Source organism: Mercenaria mercenaria, chromosome 8, assembly GCF_021730395.1.
Source record: "Mercenaria mercenaria strain notata chromosome 8, MADL_Memer_1, whole genome shotgun sequence".
Classification (NCBI taxonomy): domain Eukaryota; kingdom Metazoa; phylum Mollusca; class Bivalvia; order Venerida; family Veneridae; genus Mercenaria; species Mercenaria mercenaria.
In genome coordinates this window covers 47,002,825-47,025,095 of record NC_069368.1, presented here as the reverse complement: position 1 = coordinate 47,025,095, position 22,271 = coordinate 47,002,825, and the positions used below count along the sequence as shown (strand labels likewise).

General features: G+C 35.2%; 1 protein-coding gene across 6 annotated transcripts in view; it reads right to left on the bottom strand.

Annotated features, from left to right (window-relative positions):
- Positions 1–22,271, bottom strand: part of LOC123565370 (C-myc promoter-binding protein-like) — a 61,358-nt gene that overhangs the window by 9,527 nt on the left and 29,560 nt on the right. For 4 of the 6 annotated variants that reach the window (XM_053549890.1, XM_053549892.1, XM_053549891.1 and 1 more), the window contains 18 exons: positions 21,758–21,851; positions 19,566–19,647; positions 18,272–18,452; positions 16,559–16,700; positions 16,145–16,290; positions 14,774–14,829; positions 14,453–14,515; positions 13,725–13,934; positions 12,906–13,026; positions 12,273–12,401; positions 11,681–11,963; positions 10,566–10,751; positions 8,829–8,948; positions 6,698–7,981; positions 3,110–3,332; positions 2,310–2,361; positions 1,354–1,856; positions 714–864 (listed from right to left, as the gene is read on the bottom strand). In XM_053549890.1, the coding sequence (XP_053405865.1) occupies positions 714–864; positions 1,354–1,856; positions 2,310–2,361; positions 3,110–3,332; positions 6,698–7,981; positions 8,829–8,948; positions 10,566–10,751; positions 11,681–11,963; positions 12,273–12,401; positions 12,906–13,026; positions 13,725–13,934; positions 14,453–14,515; positions 14,774–14,829; positions 16,145–16,290; positions 16,559–16,700; positions 18,272–18,452; positions 19,566–19,647; positions 21,758–21,851 (4,026 nt within the window). The remainder of the gene's footprint in view (positions 1–713; positions 865–1,353; positions 1,857–2,309; positions 2,362–3,109; positions 3,333–6,697; positions 7,982–8,828; positions 8,949–10,565; positions 10,752–11,680; positions 11,964–12,272; positions 12,402–12,905; positions 13,027–13,724; positions 13,935–14,452; positions 14,516–14,773; positions 14,830–16,144; positions 16,291–16,558; positions 16,701–18,271; positions 18,453–19,565; positions 19,648–21,757; positions 21,852–22,271) is intronic. The other 2 variants (XM_053549894.1, XM_053549895.1) reach the window with 2 other exon arrangements.

The following is a 22,271-nucleotide window of genomic DNA, read 5'->3' as shown; positions in this document are numbered from 1 at the left end:
TCTTCTGAGGAAGGGGAAAAAAACATATTACTTTATGAGGGGAATGGGGCCCATATTCGGCCCCAAAAGCAGCCAGACCAGTGCCCTGAAAGCCATTAAGCTATATTCCATTTGGAAGGGAAAATTAATGAGGTTGATGGAAGAACCATCAATATTAATATGTTAAATTTCAATCAAAGCAGTAAACACTTCTGTTAGGGAACAACATCTCTTTAAGTACTTATTTAACCCGTATTCAGAAACACTAGAAACCAGAAATATAAATCTCGGCTCAATAATATAATTCATTTCAACTATTCAAATGATTCTAACCATTCACTGAATACATTAAAGCAAGAATGTTGGTATTTAAAGGTCTTTCATAAAGAATCATTACTGAAGTATAAAGCTAAAGCAAATTCTGAATTTAAAAAAACAGCCTCTTAAAGGGATGAAATGGAACCACCTGAGCAATGTTGAAAAATGTCTATACAAGGGCGCTACAGACTAAGTTTGGTGAAGACCTCAACTGGTTCATGAAAAGTAAATACTTTTCTATTCTTAGTCCTTATGATGGACATCAGAGCATTCACCTATATATGAAAAGCACATTCTGAACAAAGTGTGTGATGTACATGTCAGCATGGCAGTTTAAATTCTTCCCAAATTTTAAAATCATCATGAACAATTGTAGGTGATAATCACTCACAGGCACATTTTAAAATTGTACATACCAAATTCCAAAATATAATCGGATGTTCATCAACGAAGGTGTCCAAACCAAGGGCAGAATTACCCTCACTCTCGATGATACTTTCAAGGTTCTTCCTCAGTACAAGTGGACTCAAGTATGGTACAGATATTGGTTCCATGGATGAGAAACCACTAGAAAACATACATAAATTAATCAATTTCACATTCAAACAAAAATAGTCATATTCATCAAAAGTTTAACTTCTGTTCAAAATTCGCATTTAAAAAAATCTTAAAAGGAACAAAGTTTCCTTAATATGACCCTGATTAGGTTTTCTGAAACTTTTTCAGTGGATCACAAAGTAACTGGTACAACAGACCTTTTTTGCTAGGTTATAAGCCACTTTGACAATTCAGGCTATATGGCAACTAGCTTTAATGAACGGACGAAACCTTTGCTAACCTTTTAGACCTAGTTTCAAACATGCAAAGGCACATGGGTAGAACCACCAGTCTTCTGCTGTACAGCTTTCTAACTTCTACATCCCATCCTGACTTTCAAACCAATATCATCATTGGGCAAGTTACTCAACAATATTAACCCTTTAACCACAGAGACTATCCTGACAAGCAAATAAGTTTTCTGCTAGAGAGCTTAATATGCCTCGTTGTAACACCTACCCATTAAAAGCATTTTTCCTGTTTTCTGTTGAGACTGACGAGTGTTCTGGAAGTGATTCTGACTCCATAGAGATACTAAGTGGAGACCTCAAGTTGCGGAATGTTAAACTCTCTAAAGAGTCTATAGAGGAACTAAACATAAATTCTGTAGCACTAGTCAGGCATTCACTACCGGTTCTCCGATGACCTAACCTAGCTAATTCTGACAGATTTGGGGATTCATGTGATGGTCTTTCTGATGGAATATCAGTTGGTTCTGATGGAATGTGAGTGGACTGTCTCATCCACGGGTCGTGGCTTGACCCTGGACTTTTCACAGAAGAATCGTCCTCCATTTCTTCACCGAACATTAACAGCGGCTCAGGAGATGGACAGATGTTCGAGTCTTTTCCGTAGGAATGCTCCATGGGCGAGTGCCTATGAGCTGGACTATCCTCAAACTGAATAAGACTGTCATCTACCTCATCATCCGACAGTTTAGATTTCTTCTTTCCTCGATGATCCTGCAGAAGAACAGAAATTTCTTCTAATCAATATAGAAATAAATTAGCACTTACACTGAATAAGTATCATTGGCTATATACTGTGTACATAGAAACAAACTTAATACAGAAACCAACTCAATATAGACAACTTTTGAGACATGCTCTTTCCATTCATTACGCCAATGATTTTTAAGAAAACGTAAAACAGCATTCAGTTAATTATGAAAAGGTAACATAATTATATCTCAATAAATTTTATGACAAATAGTACTTTTCTTTTAAAAATCTATATAAAATAAAAAAATATATACTTTCCATAACTGCTTTGAATATGTGAAGTACAAGGAATATTACCTTTATGTAAATGAGTATTGCCTTTATCTTTCTGTAAATGAGAATTACGTTTATGTACATGAGTATTACGTTTATGTAAATGAGTATTGCCTTTATCTTTCTGTAAATGAGTATTACCTTTATGTAAATGAGTAAGTGAGGAACCATCTTTGTGTTACAGAACTGGCAGCTGAAAATATAAAATTCATTACACTATATTACCATACATGAATTTTTTACCCTCATCATAAATACTAGTTTTACCTCGTACTGTTCCGTTTTTGTTGGATTTAACATCACATCAACATAATTATAGGTCATCTGGCGACTTTCTAGCTTTTGATAGTGAAGGAAGATCCCAGGTGCCCCTCAGTACATTATTTCATCATGGGTAGGAACCTGGGTAGAACCACCGACCTTTAATTTTACATTAATTTATCTATGTTTTACTCAAGCTCAGATGTGCTGAAAAGCTTTACTGCTTGGTATTAACTAGAAATATCACTGTATTAATGTGTGTGTATGTGTGTTTGGGTTTAACATCTTTTTCAACAATTTTTCAGTCATATAAACAATGGCGTCTACTTGTAGCAGTGAGCAAAATGCTCAAACTTATAGTGCTGCCTCCCTGGAATATCACGCCGTAGACACATGACATGATACCCCACCCAGTCACATTATACCAACCCCAGGCTGACCAGTCCTAGCACTATCCTGTTTATGCCGGGTGCCAAGAGAGGAAGCTACCATTTTTTACATCTTTGGTATGACGCTGCCAGGGATCAAACCTATGTCCTCCCGCACTCGAAGAGGGCACTCTACCACTAGACTACCGAGGCGGTTACAATATTAATGTCTTTGACTCCTGATTAAAATTTTTAGTATAATCTCTAGTTTTACTTGTACTTTATTTCCATTCAATTTCACATTGTGTATACCTTGTATTTAAATTGGAATCATCTGCGCTCCACCCAGCCATAATTTCTTCATCATATAACAAACATCTACATCGTACACAACGGGAACAACTGCTTATTTCTGCTTCAATAGCTACGTCTTTGGTCTGTGTGTCGCAGAACTGAACATGAATGCTGTGACGCTCTGCCTCACAAAGACGATCCATCTGATCCATGAATGACGGATGACTTGGAGGTGCGCTCTCTGTAGAAAAAAGTATGCTACATTCTTATAACAATATGGTAACAACATTCTGTAATTTTTGTGGGTAACACTATGTACGTGATTCCTTACATTAAAATTCTGAGGTGAATTCTTTCAGTCATACAAAAAAAAGAGATCAGTCTAGGCTTTATTAACATCTTCTTAGATCCAATCCAGTCAAATAGGAAAATACATGAATTTCAGAATAACTATAACTCCATTATTTGAACTAAAGTCATTCAATATCAATTGCAAGGACTGTTGAGTTTCTTGGTAACAATGAAAATTGCTTTCTTTTAGACTATTTAACTGATCTAAAATAAAGAATGCAGTGCAGCTTATGGTTGCTAAAAATCCTGCCTCCCTGAACTGAAAACTTTAGTAGCCGAATTGGTAAATTTCACAACAGTGAATAGCTTGCAAGTACTTTTAAAGAGCAACTATTTGAAAGAAAAAAAAAGTTCTGCAAGTCCATTACGGCTGCATGTGTTTAAATATTCCTGTGATTCACGTTTATTTTACTTTTGTTCGAGCAATGAAAACAGCTACATATAAATAGCCTCTTCTGCTATCAAAAGAGCTAACTGTGAGTGTTACTGGCCTTCTAACTTGTACAGGCCTTGTGAATTAGGCAATCCATGTGTTACAGCAGATCATATACTGTTAAGCTATTAATAACCAGGAAGCTTACCTTCTCGTTGTTAGAGAATAAAACTACGAAATCAAGCAAATAGTAAAAGACAGACTTGTTCAGTTAGAGGAAATTTGAAGAAAGCCAGTTCTATGGAACTTGTTCATGCCAATGCAATTTTCAAACTAATTAAATTATTAAAGACTCCAACAACATTAAATAATAAAGAAAAAACAATTGAATATATCACTTGACTTGAACATCAATCCATCTCTTTTACAATTACTTTTATTCCACTCTACTGTAAAGCATTTCTTTTCAATTCTTGGAAAATACAATTCTAAGGGTTTCTAGGTAAGAACTTGTAAAAAGTAATAATATTCCTTTATAACATATAAATGCATTTTTCATTGGTAAATCCCAGTGGATTTATTTCAGCAAAGGGTACCAGTGCATGAAAATATATGCAAGTGTTCAAGATTGCCATATGATTTCACTATCATCACCAGCAATTTTACAGAAATTAAAGACAAACCATGTTACACTATAGGAAAATCAAATGTTAGTTACTTGAAAATGTAAGAATACATCACCTACAATGCACATGGTTTCATCTATACATAACCCATGGCATCAACAATGAACATTGAAGTGTGCAAGTGCTATATGTAATAGTTATAGTATGTGTGAGAGTGTGTTACCAGGATATATCAGAGCTAGGGGTACATCTCGTTATTTTTCTCTTCACATATCTGTCTCGGCCTACCGGCCTCGACGATATGTGCAGAGAAAAATACCCTCGATGTTGCCAGGATATATCAGAGCTAGGGGTACATCGAGGGTATTTTTCTCTGCACATATCGTCGAGGCCAGTAGGCCGAGACAGATATGTGAAGAGAAAAATAACGAGATGTACCCCTAGCTCTGATATATCCTGGTAACACACGAGCATTACATATTATAACTGTTTTATCGCATAGTTTATCATTAAAATTTATATATTATTTTCATTTAAATTTGTTTATTATTATTTTTACTATTTTGATTCCCTTTCTGCGCCTCGCTGACTGAAACACTAAAACTTCTGTTTTAGAAAATGTGTTCCCCAGATAAAAGTACCCAACAAATTTCTGCATTGGTTTTAAATCTTTGCATTTCATTGGCCAGACATATTGTAAAACTTGTTGTTTTGTTTGTAAAAAAAAATCAAAGAAAAAGAAACATTTGAGAAATCTCAGAATTTCATATATTTCATGTATTTCTGAATTTGGCAATAACTATCAAGTTTTTGAAATATTCTAGTTTATTTATTCTTTTACTTTATAAATGTAGGTGTTTGTGACAATTCTTTCTCTGTGAACTGTAAATTGGAGCTAAAATCATCTTTTCTTTGAAAGGAAAAAATTATACTCCCTTGATAGGGCCTCAATAGAGAAAAAGTGTTCCGATATATATCGGAACAGTTTTACTGTGCTGATATATATCGGAACACTTTTTTTCTTATGAAACTCCATAGAGATTTCCGTGTTGATATATATCGCAACAGCTTTGTAAGATATCAGCACAGTTTTGTAGTAATAATGTGTGTTACTATGTATAACATGCTGCAAAGATCAAATGAAAATTGCCGCACTATGCGATAATAGGAAATATTGCCCGTGTTCTATGGTTGGGATACTGTGCAGAAATTCTGTTTTCTTATGACATGAAAGTTAATGAAACTTATCATATAATAATTTATTCCAATGTAGATGATAATAAAATATCGATGAAAAATACTGAAATTATCAGCAAAAGAACTTGGTATATAAGTATAAACATCCGAAAAATATATAATGAATAACACTGCAAAAACTTTTAGAAAGAAAATTCAATTCCATGGGAAAAACTGGCAAAATTTCTATATCCCGAGATCCTTTTCATCACGAGATAATATTTAGGACTAGTATACCTCTATAGCTCTTTTCAGTTTCTAACAGCTGTATTCAATGCCAACCAGCTGTCAATATCTGTGACTGTGTACCCACATTAAAAATTTCTAAGTAAACCAAAATCTTTTCTCTCACCACACCAATCTATACTGCTGAAACAGCATCTCACACATCAGAGTTGAGCAAGTGTTTACTATATACCGGTGTGCAACAACTGCACATTGTGGGAGGTCTTGAAATTTATATTTTAATTACTTCCAAATCTGTAGTGTCAACTGCTGCCTGCAGCATTACATTACCAAATTAAAACGGCATAGATCTGCATTACAGAAATCCCTGTTTAGCTTCTCACAGCAAACACACCATACTTACGTGAATAGGGAACTAAAATAATCAGTAAAGTATACAATATTCTGTACAGATATATATGTAAAGAAATCATTCAACAACATACTCTAGTATAGGCTAATCATACTGAAGTACTTTCCTACCATGCAATAACTCTATCCAACTTTTATATTATGAGAGAGGATAAGAAATTATACGTTAATGGAGTGAAAAAGGTAATTCGAAGATGTTTTTTCCAAGCAGGTATATTTATAATTTTCCTACTCCAGCAGGCATACTCATAATTTCCCTTCTTCTGCCTAAAACTCTTCATTCATTCAATGGAACCATAATTTCCCCTTTAAAATTTTTCTCATGTAACTTTTCCTATAATCCCAGCTGATTCAAATTACATTTAAGGACAACAAGAAACAAGAAAACTTCCAAAACTAACATCCAATTGTTTTCATACATACCTTGTACACCATTTATACTGGATGTATCAAGTCTATCAATACTTCTATGTAGGAAATCTAGGCTGCCTCTTTTTCTTGCTGCCTCTCGATATGTCTCGTCCTCCGAGTCTACTTCCTCATATGACGGAGTCAGGGACGTATTTGACCCCAATTTACTTGGTGTCATAGACATCTTAATCTCAGTAAGTTTATGTGCAACAGCACCTGTGGCAAATTTGAGCATACCACTGAAATTTTCTTTGTGTCGACGGAAGCTCCGAGTTCGGAAAAACCCTGACTCTGGTTTAGCCGACTCAGTTCTTTGATCGTACAGTGAGGTACTAGATCTTCCAAGCGAGGCTAGGTCAGTTTTATCTGCATTAGATTTGTTTTTTTCACTTTCATTTGTTCCATGATTTCCAAGGTTGTCTGGAAAACTATTAGTTCTCTCTATTTTAAACAAAGTTTTCTGTACTTTTCCAACAGGTGACATAATTTTACTCAGAGTTATTCCACTAGATTTATCTACCCTGTTATCATCATTATTAGTTGATGCATCAATATTGCACTTACCCAAATCTAATTTTTCAAGATTTTTTCTCAATTTCACTTCATTGGCGAATGGTCTACTTTCAACAAATTTTTCCCTTAATTTTTCTGGTGATTTCTTTGGTGTTAGTATTTCCTTATTAGAATTAGTTCCTTGGTTCTGATCTTCAACAAACAAACCTAACGGATCATTTTCTGTGACTGGGGTGGCACTAACATGTAATGGACTAGACGTGACTGATTTCAAACTTCCCTTCCTACTAACTTCAGTAATACTTTCAAGTTTTTCTTCACTTAACCCAACTCTATTTCGTTTCTCTTCCCTCAAATTTTCATCATTTCCTTCTTCACATCTATTTTCTTCAATTTCAAACAACATTCCCTCACTTTCAGCATCTAAATTACTGACTTCCGTATTTTCATCCAAATCAACACCACTATCTTTTATTTCCTCTGAGATGCCTTTCATCTCGCTTCCAGCCTCAGCTTCAGCAAGAAGTTCACTTTCCTCTTTGGCCATTAGGTCTGAAAACTTCATTCCTTTCTCTTCACCGCTGAAATGGCGATGCCTCCAGTTACTGAAGAGGCTGTTTGAGCGAGTTTTGGTGTTGAGATGATCACCGGCGCTACGGTGCCGCTTCCTCTTATTTTCATCTTGTACACTTTCAGATCGTGTGATTGAAGGACCCATGCTTTTGGACAATGAACCATTAACAAGTGACTCACTGACCATCAAAAGTCCTGCTGATGACCCAACTGAAAGAAAGAAGTTTATTTATAAAGATTTTGATGCATGCAAACTCTGTGAAATTAGGGAAAAAATGTACCAACAGCAATTACAACTTAGAACATTTCTCTATTTCAAACTATTTGACCAAGAACTCTTTGTAGCAAATTAGAACTAATAAATAAAATAAATTCTTATGAAGATCCACGTTCTAAGAAGCATATTTCACCACATCCTCTCACAGATATTATGGTGACTGCCTCTGATGAAAAAGAGAACTCAAAACATTTTTTTTAATATACAAAGTTTTCTTCCTCTCTCTCTCCTTACACTAACCTCTTTGTCATTTTACCATATTTAATTTAAGAAGACAAATATTTATAATGGCTTGCTTCACACCATTAACTTGTTCAAACTCCCCACAGTGTTTCTGTCACGTGGCACAGAACTTGGTTCTTTTACCTGTTTGTTCCATCCTTGTACAATCTATTTTATCAATCCAAGCAGACAATGCAGATGTGTTTCATTTAGTGGAGGCTGCATTCTTGAAACATGGCTATTCCTTTTGGACCTTTGCTAGATTTTTGATTTTTGTTGTTGTAGGGTTTAATGTCCTACCGATACATTTATAGGTCGTATGACGACTCAAGCTTAGATGGTGGAGGAAGACCCCAGATGCCCCTCCCTGCATTATTTAATCACGGGTGGGTACCTGGACAGAACTCACCAACCTTCAGCAAGCCAGCTGGATGGCTTCCTCACATAAATTCAACACCCAAGTGAGGCTCGAACCCCCATCCTTGAAGGGCAAGTGATTCCAAATCAAAGGAGGCCCCTCGATCTTGCTCTTTTGTTTAAAATATTCTTAATTTTTACCTGCTAATGCATCTACATGTCCGTTACTACCCAAGGAAGGTTTCTTGACAATGCTGCCTACCCTGGACCTAAACTGGTCAATAGATCTTGTATCTGTACCCTTGAAGGCACTGTCATCATCTGCAAATGTATAAAACAGGTTTATATCAATGATATATCATATTATTCTCCTAAATATCAACAACAGCAGTCAGAATGACAGTTGGCTGGACTATTCGAAAATATTTTGTTTACTACCTTATCATTTTAAGACATCAGTAAAGGTGAGAATTGCAATACAGGTTTTTAAAGGTTGTTTCTTTTTTTTTTTTAAATAAATATTTGACCTCTATGACCTTAATATTAACTTCAGAGTTCTTCAGCCTATACTATTAGACATCTGCCCCTTCCAAAAACCATCCGTTATGTGAATTTTGATGACAACTGGGGCAAAAGTTAAGAAGATACAGTGAAACTGAGCTTTCATCTGAATGCAAAAGTGACAGCAACAGAGACACCAGGGTAAGGACATCAGTCCTCCTCCTTCAAATACTGGAGTAAAAAATAACAAATTAACATTTACACAGCATATATGTAAAGAAAACCTTCAAAGATCAAGGTAATTTAAACCAAAATTCTTGATTACATTAAGCAAAGCAACTAAGTTTCTATACACACACATAATGGGATATATAACCAGTCTAAGATGTGGTTACATTTCAGTAAAGGAAGGATATTCTATACAAAATAATACAAGCAAGCAATACTTTGCATCTACAAAGCATTTATATCCGCTTGAAAGAAATTACATTTTGCTGTCAACATCTAACCAATTACAACTCTGATATCCATCAGAGATTAAAGTGGTTTTCATGCTAATTTACAATTAAAATGTTAAAACGAAAATCCCATTATAATAATAATAAAAAAAAAAAACACTCTTGCTTAAAATTCAGTGTTCACTTCCTGTTAATTAACATATGCAAGTGCTTTTTTAGTTTCAGCACTTTCTAACGATGGAAAATACCTGAGCTTTAGCACATGTCAGCTTTTCATTCTAAGAAAAAATATTTGCACTCGGAATAAACACAAATCCAACTGGGGACCGTGACAGATTAAGGATATATGGAGATTTTTGGAACTTTGTCAAATCTTTCAAAACGTCCTTTTGATGTTGTCTAAAAGTGTCAGTATATGCCTCGGATGTCAGATATTTCCGTATTTGAGAGCTACAGACATAGACATTCCAGAAATATCTTCAAAATCCATTTTGTGCGATAAATGTTGATTCTACGGAAGCGTAAAATGGCCATCGGACACTTATACATTTTAAGAATATGGCAACTTTACCAGCTGCTGCATAATGGTGGATGACCCCCTATTCTGCTCCAGGCATTGTGTCAAGGAAAGGTCACTCATCTGGGTAAAACCAATGACCTTCTGTAAGCTGGCTGGATGGCTTCCTGACATTAAGAGTTCTACACCATAAGCCATTTTTTGAACCAACATCAGTCAGGGGCAAGAGATTAAGTCAGTGACCTTTACAACCCAGCCATGGTTGCCCCTTATACAAATTGAAATACTACATACTAAAATACTGATAGATGCTCGGTCAAAGAAAATAACAATGCAAAAAGTCTTTATCTTTCTGCCATCATTCCTGGTTACGGTACTATTTTCTGAATGCTGTTGGGCCAGCGAGGCTGCAAAAAAGTTAACAGTAACAAACAGTTACAACAAAACGAGTTGAGAGCTTACCTCCAGTTTCCTCCTGTATCTCTGACTCCTTCTTTCTGTGTTTCCTTCTAAAACTAAACCTCAGCACATTTTTAATGTCAGTTTTATGTTTAGATTCAGATTCCTTGTGTTCTTCACTAATATGTTCAGAAAAGTTCTTTGCTTCCTCCTGTGTCATAGAGTTGTAACCGCGATCTGAAGCCGCCCCTAAAGCACAAGCATTAATACAAAAACATTTACTACATCCCTATCCATACAGATACACTAAGTTGATACACATATGTATGAGATATTCCTACCGAGTTTACGACTCCCAGGATTTCACTTGTGTAACAAATGATTGCTGCATATCTGTGTGGATGGGTGGGGGATGGGGTATGAAATGTACATGAAGACTGATGAATGGACACATTATGGTAATTTGTAAATTGTTCATCAACATGTGGGTAGAAACAGTTAATACCCACTCTCACTCGGGTAAAATATCACATCAGGAGTGAGAAAGTTTGAAAACTGCTTATCGCTATTGAGAGAATTGAGATGAACTTATATGAGAGTGGTATGGATGCTCACAAAGCTAGATGCACAGTTTATGGAGTGTAGTCTTTGCAAGTACAGTGCTGTTTTAATGTTTGTAGCAGAGTATTCAGTTACATGCTTACGCACATGCAAAATTCTCTATAATGCAGTCATTTTAACATTAAAAGCGTATGCATTTTTAACTTATATTTCCTATACTATTTTTCCATTTTAATGTAACATGCTAAAAAGTTGCCCTTCGGAAAGTCAGTTTATATAATTATACTGATGGCTGAATGGAAAACTGCTGTAACTCTTTTGTATAATGAGTTTCAACACTTTTCCATTTAACTCTCAATATATGCAGTGATATAAAACCAAGACTTTTCGTCAGGCAAAATCTTACTCAAGTGAATATTTATGAGTAGTAATTAAATGAAGTCTAGTACAGAGAAACATTATTATTCTAACAGATTGCATTAATCTCAGAGAAGTAAACACATATATATGCTGAAGAAAAAGCAAAGGATTCCGAGAAGGGATAGTGGAATCTAAGTGAGAAGTGTATATTCTATGACACTAGCAGATAACAGGGGAGATAATTAATGTGAACGTACCAGTACTTTCAATCTCCTCTGTACCCCTTTCTGCCTTCCCAGCATGACTGTCCTGTTTCATTATTGACTCGTGTTTCATTTCAGCTTTTTCATCTTCTAGGAAACTGTCAAAGCTAGTGTGACTGATTTGATCGTATTCACTTCCAGAGTTAGAGTACACTGACAAACTTCGTCGCCGGATGGCTTTCCTGAATTTGGCCACTCCTATGATCACATTTCTCACTTTTCTCCACAGTAATCTCCCTTTACTGACGCTTGACGGCCATTTCCCTTCCAGAACAGCCTGTTATATATCATTGGTTAGATCATCTTACATATAACTTAAAACCCCTATCTAATCCAAATAAACAGTTTGAATATCTATCGTTTTAATAACATGGAAATTATATTTAACTTTTTAGTAAATGGTAACAGGCATATGTTGAAAATTCTGCAGGTTGTCAAAATTGATAAGACAGTTTCAGCAGTCATAGCGTGAAGTATTACATCACATAAAGATTTAAATAACCATCAGTCTCAAGTGATAGGATATATTCATTTAGTCAGAAGTTGGTAGCACACGTAACTGGTATAAATCTTTAACTTATTTTACCTTATTATAATAACCATATGTGATAGCATTAGGCTGAACTCCTGCATGCTTCATCTCAGAGTAAACTTTTACTGCAAGTACAGGTTGATTATACTGTCCACACAACTGTAACATCACACGGTAACACAACTGCAATACAAATCATAATATATATGTATTATGATATACAACCGCGATACACACATAAACAAGACAGTCTGATAGTGGAAGGGTAAACCTTTGACCTTGAGCTGTGACCTTGACCTTGAACTGACATGGCTGACCAATCAATTCTGCATATCATCTTGATGAGGTGATCATTTGACCCAAGTTTCATGATTATCCTTCAAGGGGTTTAGGAGATACAGAGCGGACACAAAATGTTACGGAAGGACAGACAGAGACCACTCGTGGCGGGGGATTAAAAACCATCATACAACAAAAGCTGTCTAATGACAGTGGCCTCGATTATTCAATGTATTGAAAGCCCTTCCACATATTACAAGCCCATATACCGGCCGGTACTGAACTTGTAGGAAATTTTTCTAGTCTGAAAATGGGGCTAAGTATTATTAACTATGACTCAGAGATATGGCTTAGAAGACTTTGCAATGAAATTGAGAGCCAGAATAGAAGCTGAGCAAATAAACTTACCTCATCTGGAGGCTTTAGTTTCTGCCTCTGCATGTTTTTCATAACATCATAGGCAAGTGATAGAGCTTTGGTAACAGATGAGCTTTTCTTAATGTATGCAGGAAGCACCATAAACCACAGGCTGAAAATGATAAAAGAAGAGTGTTTAAACTTATCTTAGTTAAGTTTGTATACTTTACCTTTCCATGAAGTTTTGTACACTGTTGTCTCATAGATACTTTTGCAGATTATTCAAAACTATCGCCCTTTAAAAGTACATGTATCTCAAACAAAACAACGTTTACATCCAATTTTTATGAAACAATTATCATTGCATTATTTGAATTCTATCAAACTCATTTCAAAACAAAACAGTAAAAAAATACTGCTATGTATTACTGTTAATTTTCACTATAACTGCAAGGCCAAACATCTTGCGAAAATTAATCCTCGCATAAATACTCACCATCAGTATAATTCAAATTCAAGTAGGATACCATTTTTACAATTTCGCAAATATTAAATCTCTCGAACATACCCAAAATTTCAAATTCACAAAATTTTGACCTAGCGAAAATATATGCCTTTACAGTATACTAATCATTTTTTATAATGGTCAAATGGTTACTATTTTTGAGCATTTCCTTGATGACTCTTGAGAAAATCGGCTATTTTCCATGATTTTTCAAAGTCTAAGCAAAGTCTGTTTAATAATGACTTACTACCAGTAAACTTAAAACACTGCATACAATGAATGCAAAATTAGCTCTCCTCAACTAATGTTTTGTAAGTGTTTCATGAATTTTATAAATAAAGTATGTTTAAACTAAAATTACTTACCTGTAACAGTGACTGAGTAGACATTTTGCCCACAATGGTGGTTGTGTGATGTATTGCTGGGCCAGTTTCTGTGCCGTCTTGATCTCCTGCTTCGTTCTACGAGCAACTGGACTGTGTTGACTGGTCTGACCTTTGTTCTTTGACGATGACCTTACCGGCTTGTTCTTCTCTAGGAATAAATCTGAACACAGGTTTGGGAAACCGTTGTAACTGCAAACAGACAAAACTCATAATTATGCTTCTGCTTTTATCTTATATTACATTTGAGCCACTCCATGAGAAAACCAACATAGTGCATTTGCAACCAGCGCAGTCTGGTCAGGACCCATGCTGTTCGCTTTCAAAGCCTACTGCAATTAGAGAAACTGTTAGCGAACAGCATGGAACCTGACCAGACTGCGCGGATGCACTATGTTGGTTTTCTCATGGCGTGGCTCATGTCTTTGGTGCGCTTCTAAAAGATGGCAAATGTATGTGTGTGCGGCATGAATTACATCATGAAACCTTAAAGATATCATTATTTTTCAGTTGCTGTTGTTGACCTCAGACAGAATTCATCAAAGTTTATTTTTCAGATGATGTACTGATCTTTTTCTTCACATTAACACCATCTTTTTTATAATGCCCCATCTTCTGCTTATTACTGTAACAATGGAAACCTGTTTAAAACTTTTCCAAGAAAGGTGAGCTATGTCAAAATACTACAAGGATAACTATAATGAATTTACCTGTAAGTTTTTCCCTCTGGCAAGCCTACAGGCTCTGGTGGTAATATGAACATTGTCCTCTCACTGAAATACAAACATCAAACTCGGTTCGGTATACCAAGTTACAAAATCAATAACCAAAAACATTTTCACAAAGGTGAATAAGAGCAGTGTGACAGGTTACCATATCCCCTGCTTTAGTGCTTGACATAAACACAATCATGTCTGTCCAAATATTTACATAATCATGTCCAAATAATTTCTTTCAATTTTTTTTACATTAATTTTTAATATGTGAATGTCAAGTTTACATCAACATTAATATAAAAATTTGTGATGTACCTTTTAGAAGAGTCATCCAGCTCAATTAATTTTGGTTCATCTTTTGTTTCATCAACCTGAAATTGACCAAATAAAGTTAATGCAATCTATAAGGAAAAGGAACCATAATATAAATGCATTGGCACAGAATCTTACTGAATGTCGTTACGGGTCCACCACTTTACTTAACTTTCTGTATCATAATATACAGCGTAACCTTTCCTGAACACTGTTGGAGAAAGAATTTGTTTGTTGTAGATAGGCTGCTGCTCTTGAGAGTTTATTTATCTATTAAGTGGGCTGGGTTTTGGCAACAACTGCTATTTTGTAAGACATAAATTTGTGGATTTTTACCTCTGAACATTAACTGTATGAAAATTTAAATAGTTAAGTGAAATTTGATTTCATGAACTAACTCGATAACAAAATAACTGAAAATTAGTCCCCCATGAAAACTAATGGTTTTATAGTATACCAAAAGGGATGGACAGTAGCTTTCACAGCTATGGTACATTTACCATACATGAAATATTAACCAGATTCATCTACCAGTACTGGGCAGTATGAAAACAAATGTTCACATTAGTATGATTAAATAATATACATGTATTTGACAATGAAATTCTTGTTCAACACTCACAAGTACCTATTTTGACCTTTTCATACACAGAATTGTTTTGCATGTAGATATCGTACCAAAGATCAGTCTAACAATCCAATAATATGCCTCATTATTATTATCTTAATAAGCAACCTTCAGACAAAATGCGACATTCTGTCCTATATTTCTGCCTTTTGATTTAAACTTTTGTTGACCTTTGCCAACTGTAATCAATATGGATCCATATAATGTTATCAGCTTTAGTGACATACTGCTAGCTATGGTAACACCTTTCTCAGTTATAGATAATTGGCAGCAGCTTTTGTTATCTAAATTACATAAAATCTGCTAAAATCAACTGTTAAACAACTATACACGCATTTATTACACCCATGTGGAGATTTTTATTTAAAGCTACTTGCCCCCAGTTAGGGTGAAATTTTTCAACATGTTCGTTTCTACCAAGTTTGGCACAGAATGTATGAGACACTGAAAAAAGATTCAGTGGGTGAAAATAAAAGTTAGATATTGGTAAAAATGCAAGAAGAATGTAAATTTTCTGCATTATTTCAAAAGCGTTGCAACGGTTTACTACCTTATACACAATATTTTTGGTTATTTATAAGAATATCTTGCAAAAATCTTATGTCAATAAGTTTGTAACACTAGTCACTTTCAGAATACTCATTTTTTATGGAATTCCGAGATAAATTATTTTTCGCCTAAAATGTGAGGGTTAGTCCCTTTAACCTATACAATGGAACAGAAAGATAAAATGAAAGTATCTTCACCTTTTCTGTACACTCGTCGAAGAAAGCCAAACTATCGTCTTTGTCCGAGACAAATGACCGCTCCTCTATGAATCTATTAAACAGCTGTGTCCTTAATAATGTCTGGAAAAACTTGTGGTTAGCTTTCTCCCGACTCTTTAAAAAACCTGAAATGGGTTAAGGTTTTGAAAATAATAAATTCTGTAAAGTTAAATGCTTAATACTGATTTCTACTCTACAGCAGCACATTCAAGTGTTTCAAAAACTGAACTGTAGAAAAGAAAGAAAGCTTTAGCCTGGATGGCTAACATGCTTTACACAGACTGGTGTATAATTAACTAGACTGGGGATCAAATTCTGGACCTACGGATTAGCTGTTTTTAGGTTATGCCTTGTGAGTCCAGATTTCCCCATGAAAGGTTATGCCATACATACCTGCCATATCAAACAGTGAGGCAGCATTAGTTGTATCTAGGTCAGGAGCATTCTCTATTGGCTTCAGGTAATGTTTGTAACCTTTCAATATACAAGCCATGAACCTCAGGAATGACTCCTGAATCTGTAGCTCTAGGATCATCTGAAAAAGGGATACAATTTTTCTAACACTGGTCGGCTAAAAACGACTTAATATACTTTCACCTACATCTACATGAAGTTCATTTTGAAAACACTATATTTTTTAAACAAAACAGTGTACATTAACTTAACTAGGATCATCTGTAAAAGGGATACATTTTTCTAATATTGGTCAGCTCAAGACTACTTATTTAACAAGAGCTGTCCGTAAGACAGCCAAGCTCGACTATTCGAAATATTGTCACAGAAGCAGGAAATTATTACCCAAAATGTTAAATATCAAAAGAGTTTAAGTTCGAAAGGGGACATAATTTGACCAAAATACATATCAAAGTTATGGGACTTGATGCTATCAACTAGTTTTATAACCCCGAAGAAACATGTTAGGTTTAAATTCAATATCTGCATTAGTTTTGGAGATAGTAACTTGCATGTAAACTTTAACCAGAATTTTCTAAGTCCAAAAGGGGGCATAATTTGTTCAAAATACATGTTAAGAGTTATGGAACTTGACCTAGTGAGGCTGGTAATTGACCTAGAAAAGGAATAAATAAGATTCAAAGCTATATGCCTTTTGGTAATAGCTGTATGTACTTGCACGCAAAACTTTAACCAGAATTTTCTAAGTCCAAAAGGGGGCATAATTTGCCCAAAATACATGTCAGAGTTATGGGACTTGATTCTATCAACTAGTTTTATAACCCCGAAGACACATGTGAAGTTTCAATTTAATATCTATATTAGTTTTGGAGATAGTAACTTGCATGTAAAACTTTAACCAGGATTTTATAAGTCCAAAAGGGGGCATAATTTGCCCAAAATACATGTCAGAGTTATGGGACTTGTCCCAGTGAGGTAGGTAATTGATCTAGAAAAAGAAAAAATAAGTTTCAAATCTATATGCCTTTTAGTAATAGCTGTATGTACTTGCACGCAAAACTTTAACCAGAATTTTCTAAGTCCAAAAGGGGGCATAATTTGGCCAAAATGAAGGTCAGAGTTATGGGACTTGGTGCTATCAAATAGTTTTATAACCCCAAAGACACATGTGAAGTTTCAATTCAATATCTGCATTAGTTTTGGAGATAGTAACTTGCATGTAAAACTTTAACCAAAATTTTCTAAGTCCAAAAGGGGGCATAATTTGCTCAAAATACATGTTAGAGTTATGGAACTTGACCTAGTGAGGTTGGTAATTGTCCTAGAAAAAGAATAAATAAGTTTCAAAGCTATATGCCTTTAAATGATAGCTGTATGTACTTGCATGCAAAAACTTAACCAAGGTGTGACGCCGACGCCGACGCCGACGCCAGGGTGAGTAGAATAGCTAGACTATTCTTCGAATAGTCGAGCTAAAAATACCTTCAATTCTACCCTCATCTGAACATGACAATCGTTCTCTGATGCAAAACCCTGCATGACTGTACATGACTTTAGAGATGTATAAATTATGTTGCAATTAGAAAGAAGTATTAATAAGTTATAAAATCATAAAAAAATCATAATATGTAAAAACATTATGTCCTTCTATTGTACCAATGCCCAATGATATTTTACAGTTCCTATTCTTACCTCTTTATGTTTTCTCTTGAAATCTTGATCTATAGGTGCTATATCCAGCGTGACTTCATCATGTCCCTGTCGTGGCAGTTCCTGATTCAGTCTATCATACAGTTTGTGTAGAGACTCCTGCAGAACTTTGGTTGCCTTCTTTGGTAGCAGTTTGTATGAGATATTCTTCTTATCATCTGGCCTGTATTAAACTAGAGCTATCACTGAAGGTGATGAATGTACCCCCCACATGCACTGACACAGTACATTGCAATTTGACACACACAAGATTGCATAATTATGTGGACTGTATGTATATAGACTGTATGTATACAGTATAGTAACAAAAAACAAAGTCCCATAACTATGCAGAATATTTATCTTAACGAACGTAACATGCACCATGCACAACTAGGGTTGGTACTGATCACTTGTATGAAGTTTCATTAAATTGTGTGCAAGGGTTCGGAAGATTAGGCGCGCACAAGATTGCATATGCAGACTGTATGTACATAGTATGTTAACAAGAAACAAAGTCCCATAACTCTGCAATTTTTGTTGTTGAAAGAACCTAACATGCCCCATGCACAACTACTGTTGTTACTGATCACTTGTGTGAAGTTTCATTAACTTGTGTCAAGGGGATGGGGAGAGATGGTGCGCACAAGATTGTGTCTATGTATATAGTATAGTAACAAAAAACAAAGTCCCGTAACTCTGCAAATTTTTTTTCTGAAAGAACCTAACATGCCCCATACACAACTACTGTTATTACTGATCACTTGTGTGAAGTTTCATTAAATTGTGTCAAGGGGATGAGAAGAGATTGTGTCTATGTATATAGTATAGTAACAAAAAACAAAGTCCCGTAACTCTGCAATTATTTTTTCTGAAAGAACCTAATATGCCCCATGCACAACTACTGTTGTTACTGATCACTTGTGTGAAGTTTCATTAAATTGTGTCAAGGGGATGAGGACAGATGGTGCACACAAGATTTTGTCTACGGACAGACAGACGGACGGACAGACAACCTGAAACCAGTATACCCACCCTCACAACTTTGTTGTCGGGGGGTACAAAAAAATCGTCCAAAATCTTTACTCAAAACTTGACAAATTTTGCCATCATGTTTATTCTCATTGCCATATTCTTCCAATAGGAATAATATAAGGTGTATACATGTATACAACTCTTAACTCCAAGCTCTACTTCTGTAGTTGTTCCTAAAATGTACTAATGCTCAATGCAGGGATGCATTTCTGTCAACATTTGAAGCATCTTAAGTTTCAAAAATTAACAGAACACTACTTACGGCCAGATCCTGATTGTGTCTAGATCTATACATATCACATCTGGCGGAGGATCAAATAAGTCAAAGTATCTTGAGTCTAAACCTGTAAACATATATAACAATATATAAATACAAGAGCTGTCCGTAAGACAGCCAAGCTCGACTATTCGAAATATTGTCACAGAAGCAGGAAATTATTACCCAAAATGTTAAATATCAAAAGAGTTTTAAGTTCGAAAGGGGACATAATTTGACCAAAATACATATCAGAGTTATGGGACTTGATGTAATCAACTAGTTTTATAACCCCCGAAGAAACATGTTAAATTTCAATTCAATATCTGCATTAGTTTTGGGGATAGTAACTTGCATGTTAAACTTTAACCAGAATTTTCTAAGTCCAAAAGGGGGCATAATTTGCTCAAAATACATGTTAAGAGTTATGGAACTTGACCCAGTGAGGTTTGTAATTGACCTTGAAATAGAATAAATAAGTTTCAAAGCTATATGCCTTTTGGTAATAGCTGTATGTACTTGCACGCAAAACTTTAACCAGAATTTTCTAAGTCCAAAAGGGGGCATAATTTGGCCAAAATGAAGGTCAGAGTTATGGGACTTGGTGCTATCAACTAGTTTTATAACCCCGAAGACACATGTGAAGTTTCAATTCAATATCTGCATTAGTTTTGGAGATAGTAACTTGCATGTAAAACTTTAACCAGGATTTTCTAAGTCCAAAAGGGGGCATAATTTGCCCAAAATACAGGTCAGAGTTATGGGACTTGGTGCTATCAACTAGTTTTATAACCCCGAAGACACATGTGAAGTTTCAATTTAATATCTGTAGTAGTTTTGGAGATAGTTACTTGCATGTAAAACTTTAACCAGAATTTTCTAAGTCCAAAAGGGGGCATAATATGGCCAAATACATGTCAGAGTTATGGGGCTTGACCCAGTGAGGTAGGTAATTGATCTAGAAAAAGAAAAAATAAGTTTTAAATCTATATGCCTTTTAGTAATAGCTGTATGTACTTGCACGCAAAACTTTAACCAGAATTTTCTAAGTCCAAAAGGGGGCATAATTTGGCCAAAATGAAGGTCAGAGTTATGGGACTTGGTGCTATCAACTAGTTTTATAACCCCGGAGACACATGTGAAGTTTCAATTCAATATCTGCATTAGTTTTGGAGATAGTAACTTGCATGTAAAACTTTAACCAGAATTTTCTAAGTCCAAAAGGGGGCATAATTTGCTCAAAATACATGTCAGAGTTATGGGACTTGGCCCAGTGAGGTAGGTAATTGATCTAGAAAAAGAAAAAATAAGTTTCAAATCTATATGCCTTTTAGTAATAGCTGTATGTACTTGCACGCAAAACTTTGACCAGAATTTTCTAAGTCCAAAAGGGGGCATAATTTGGCCAAAATGAAGGTCAGAGTTATGGGACTTGGTGCTATCAACTAGTTTTATAATCCCGAAGACACATGTGAAGTTTCAATTCAATATCTGCATTAGTTTTGGAGATAGTAACTTGCATGTAAAACTTTAACCAAAATTTTCTAAGTCCAAAAGGGGGCATAATTTCTTCAAAATACATGTCAGAGTTATGGGACTTGACCCAGAGAGGTAGGTAATTGACCTAGAAAAAGAATAAATAAGTTTCAAAGCTATATGCCTTTGAATGATAGCTGTATGTACTTGCATGCAAAAACTTAACCAAGGTGCGACGCCGACGCCGACGCCAGGGTGAGTAGAATAGCTAGACTATTCTTTGAATAGTAGAGCTAAAAACTGAAATCCATATGCAGACTAGTGATTTTTATGATATTCTTTTAACTTCTTAATAACCTAACACAAAAACAAATCATTTAACATGCAGACCACTTTCATGAGATTATACAGAAGAGCAAATTACCCACTTTACTTAGTGAAGTGAGAAAGATTTAAATGGGCACCTCCTGGCAATAGTTCAGGAACCGGTGAAACTGAAGTACAATCCCTAACCATGTGCAAGCAAATGGAGGACTTCTTTTCATAAAAGACGCAAACAATAAGCAATGGAAAGTGAATAATTAGATCAACATGCCTAATTGACCTTCAAGGCCATACATGAGAAGCAAATAATAAGATAAACTATGCCAAACTGATCTTTGAGGTCCCAAGTACAGGTATAGAAAATATTGGAAAACAACAAATTTGTTAAAATATTTTACCAATAATATATGGTGTTGGAGCGTTGAGCACGTCTGAGAGACCAAGTGGACATAGAGGAATGTAAGGGCACTGCCACTGTAGCGGAAATATCAACTGTAAAACACAGAAAAAAAAATCATTAAACATGTGATAAATAAGTAAAATGTAACATGCTCTTATATGATCATGATAATGTTCTAACCACCAAAATTAACTATGGCAAAACTTGTGCATCAGGAATGACAATATTTGAACAGTAAACATATTACAGTTACATATTTTTGCTATAAAGAACACAGACGTCCGACGTTATTTCTGTGCATTTTCAGCGTCCTTACACCTGCCTATTGTGCTACCTGCTCTTAGTTCTATAACAGTGCTACCTGTTCTTAGTTCTATAACAATCAATGGAAGAGATCCAAATTTTGTTAAACATTAATGAAAAACAAGCAAATTCGATGAATTGGTATCCCCTGCCGAAAGGGTTTGTGGTGAGGAATGGCAAAAAGATATATCCAGCAAAAAGTGAAAGGA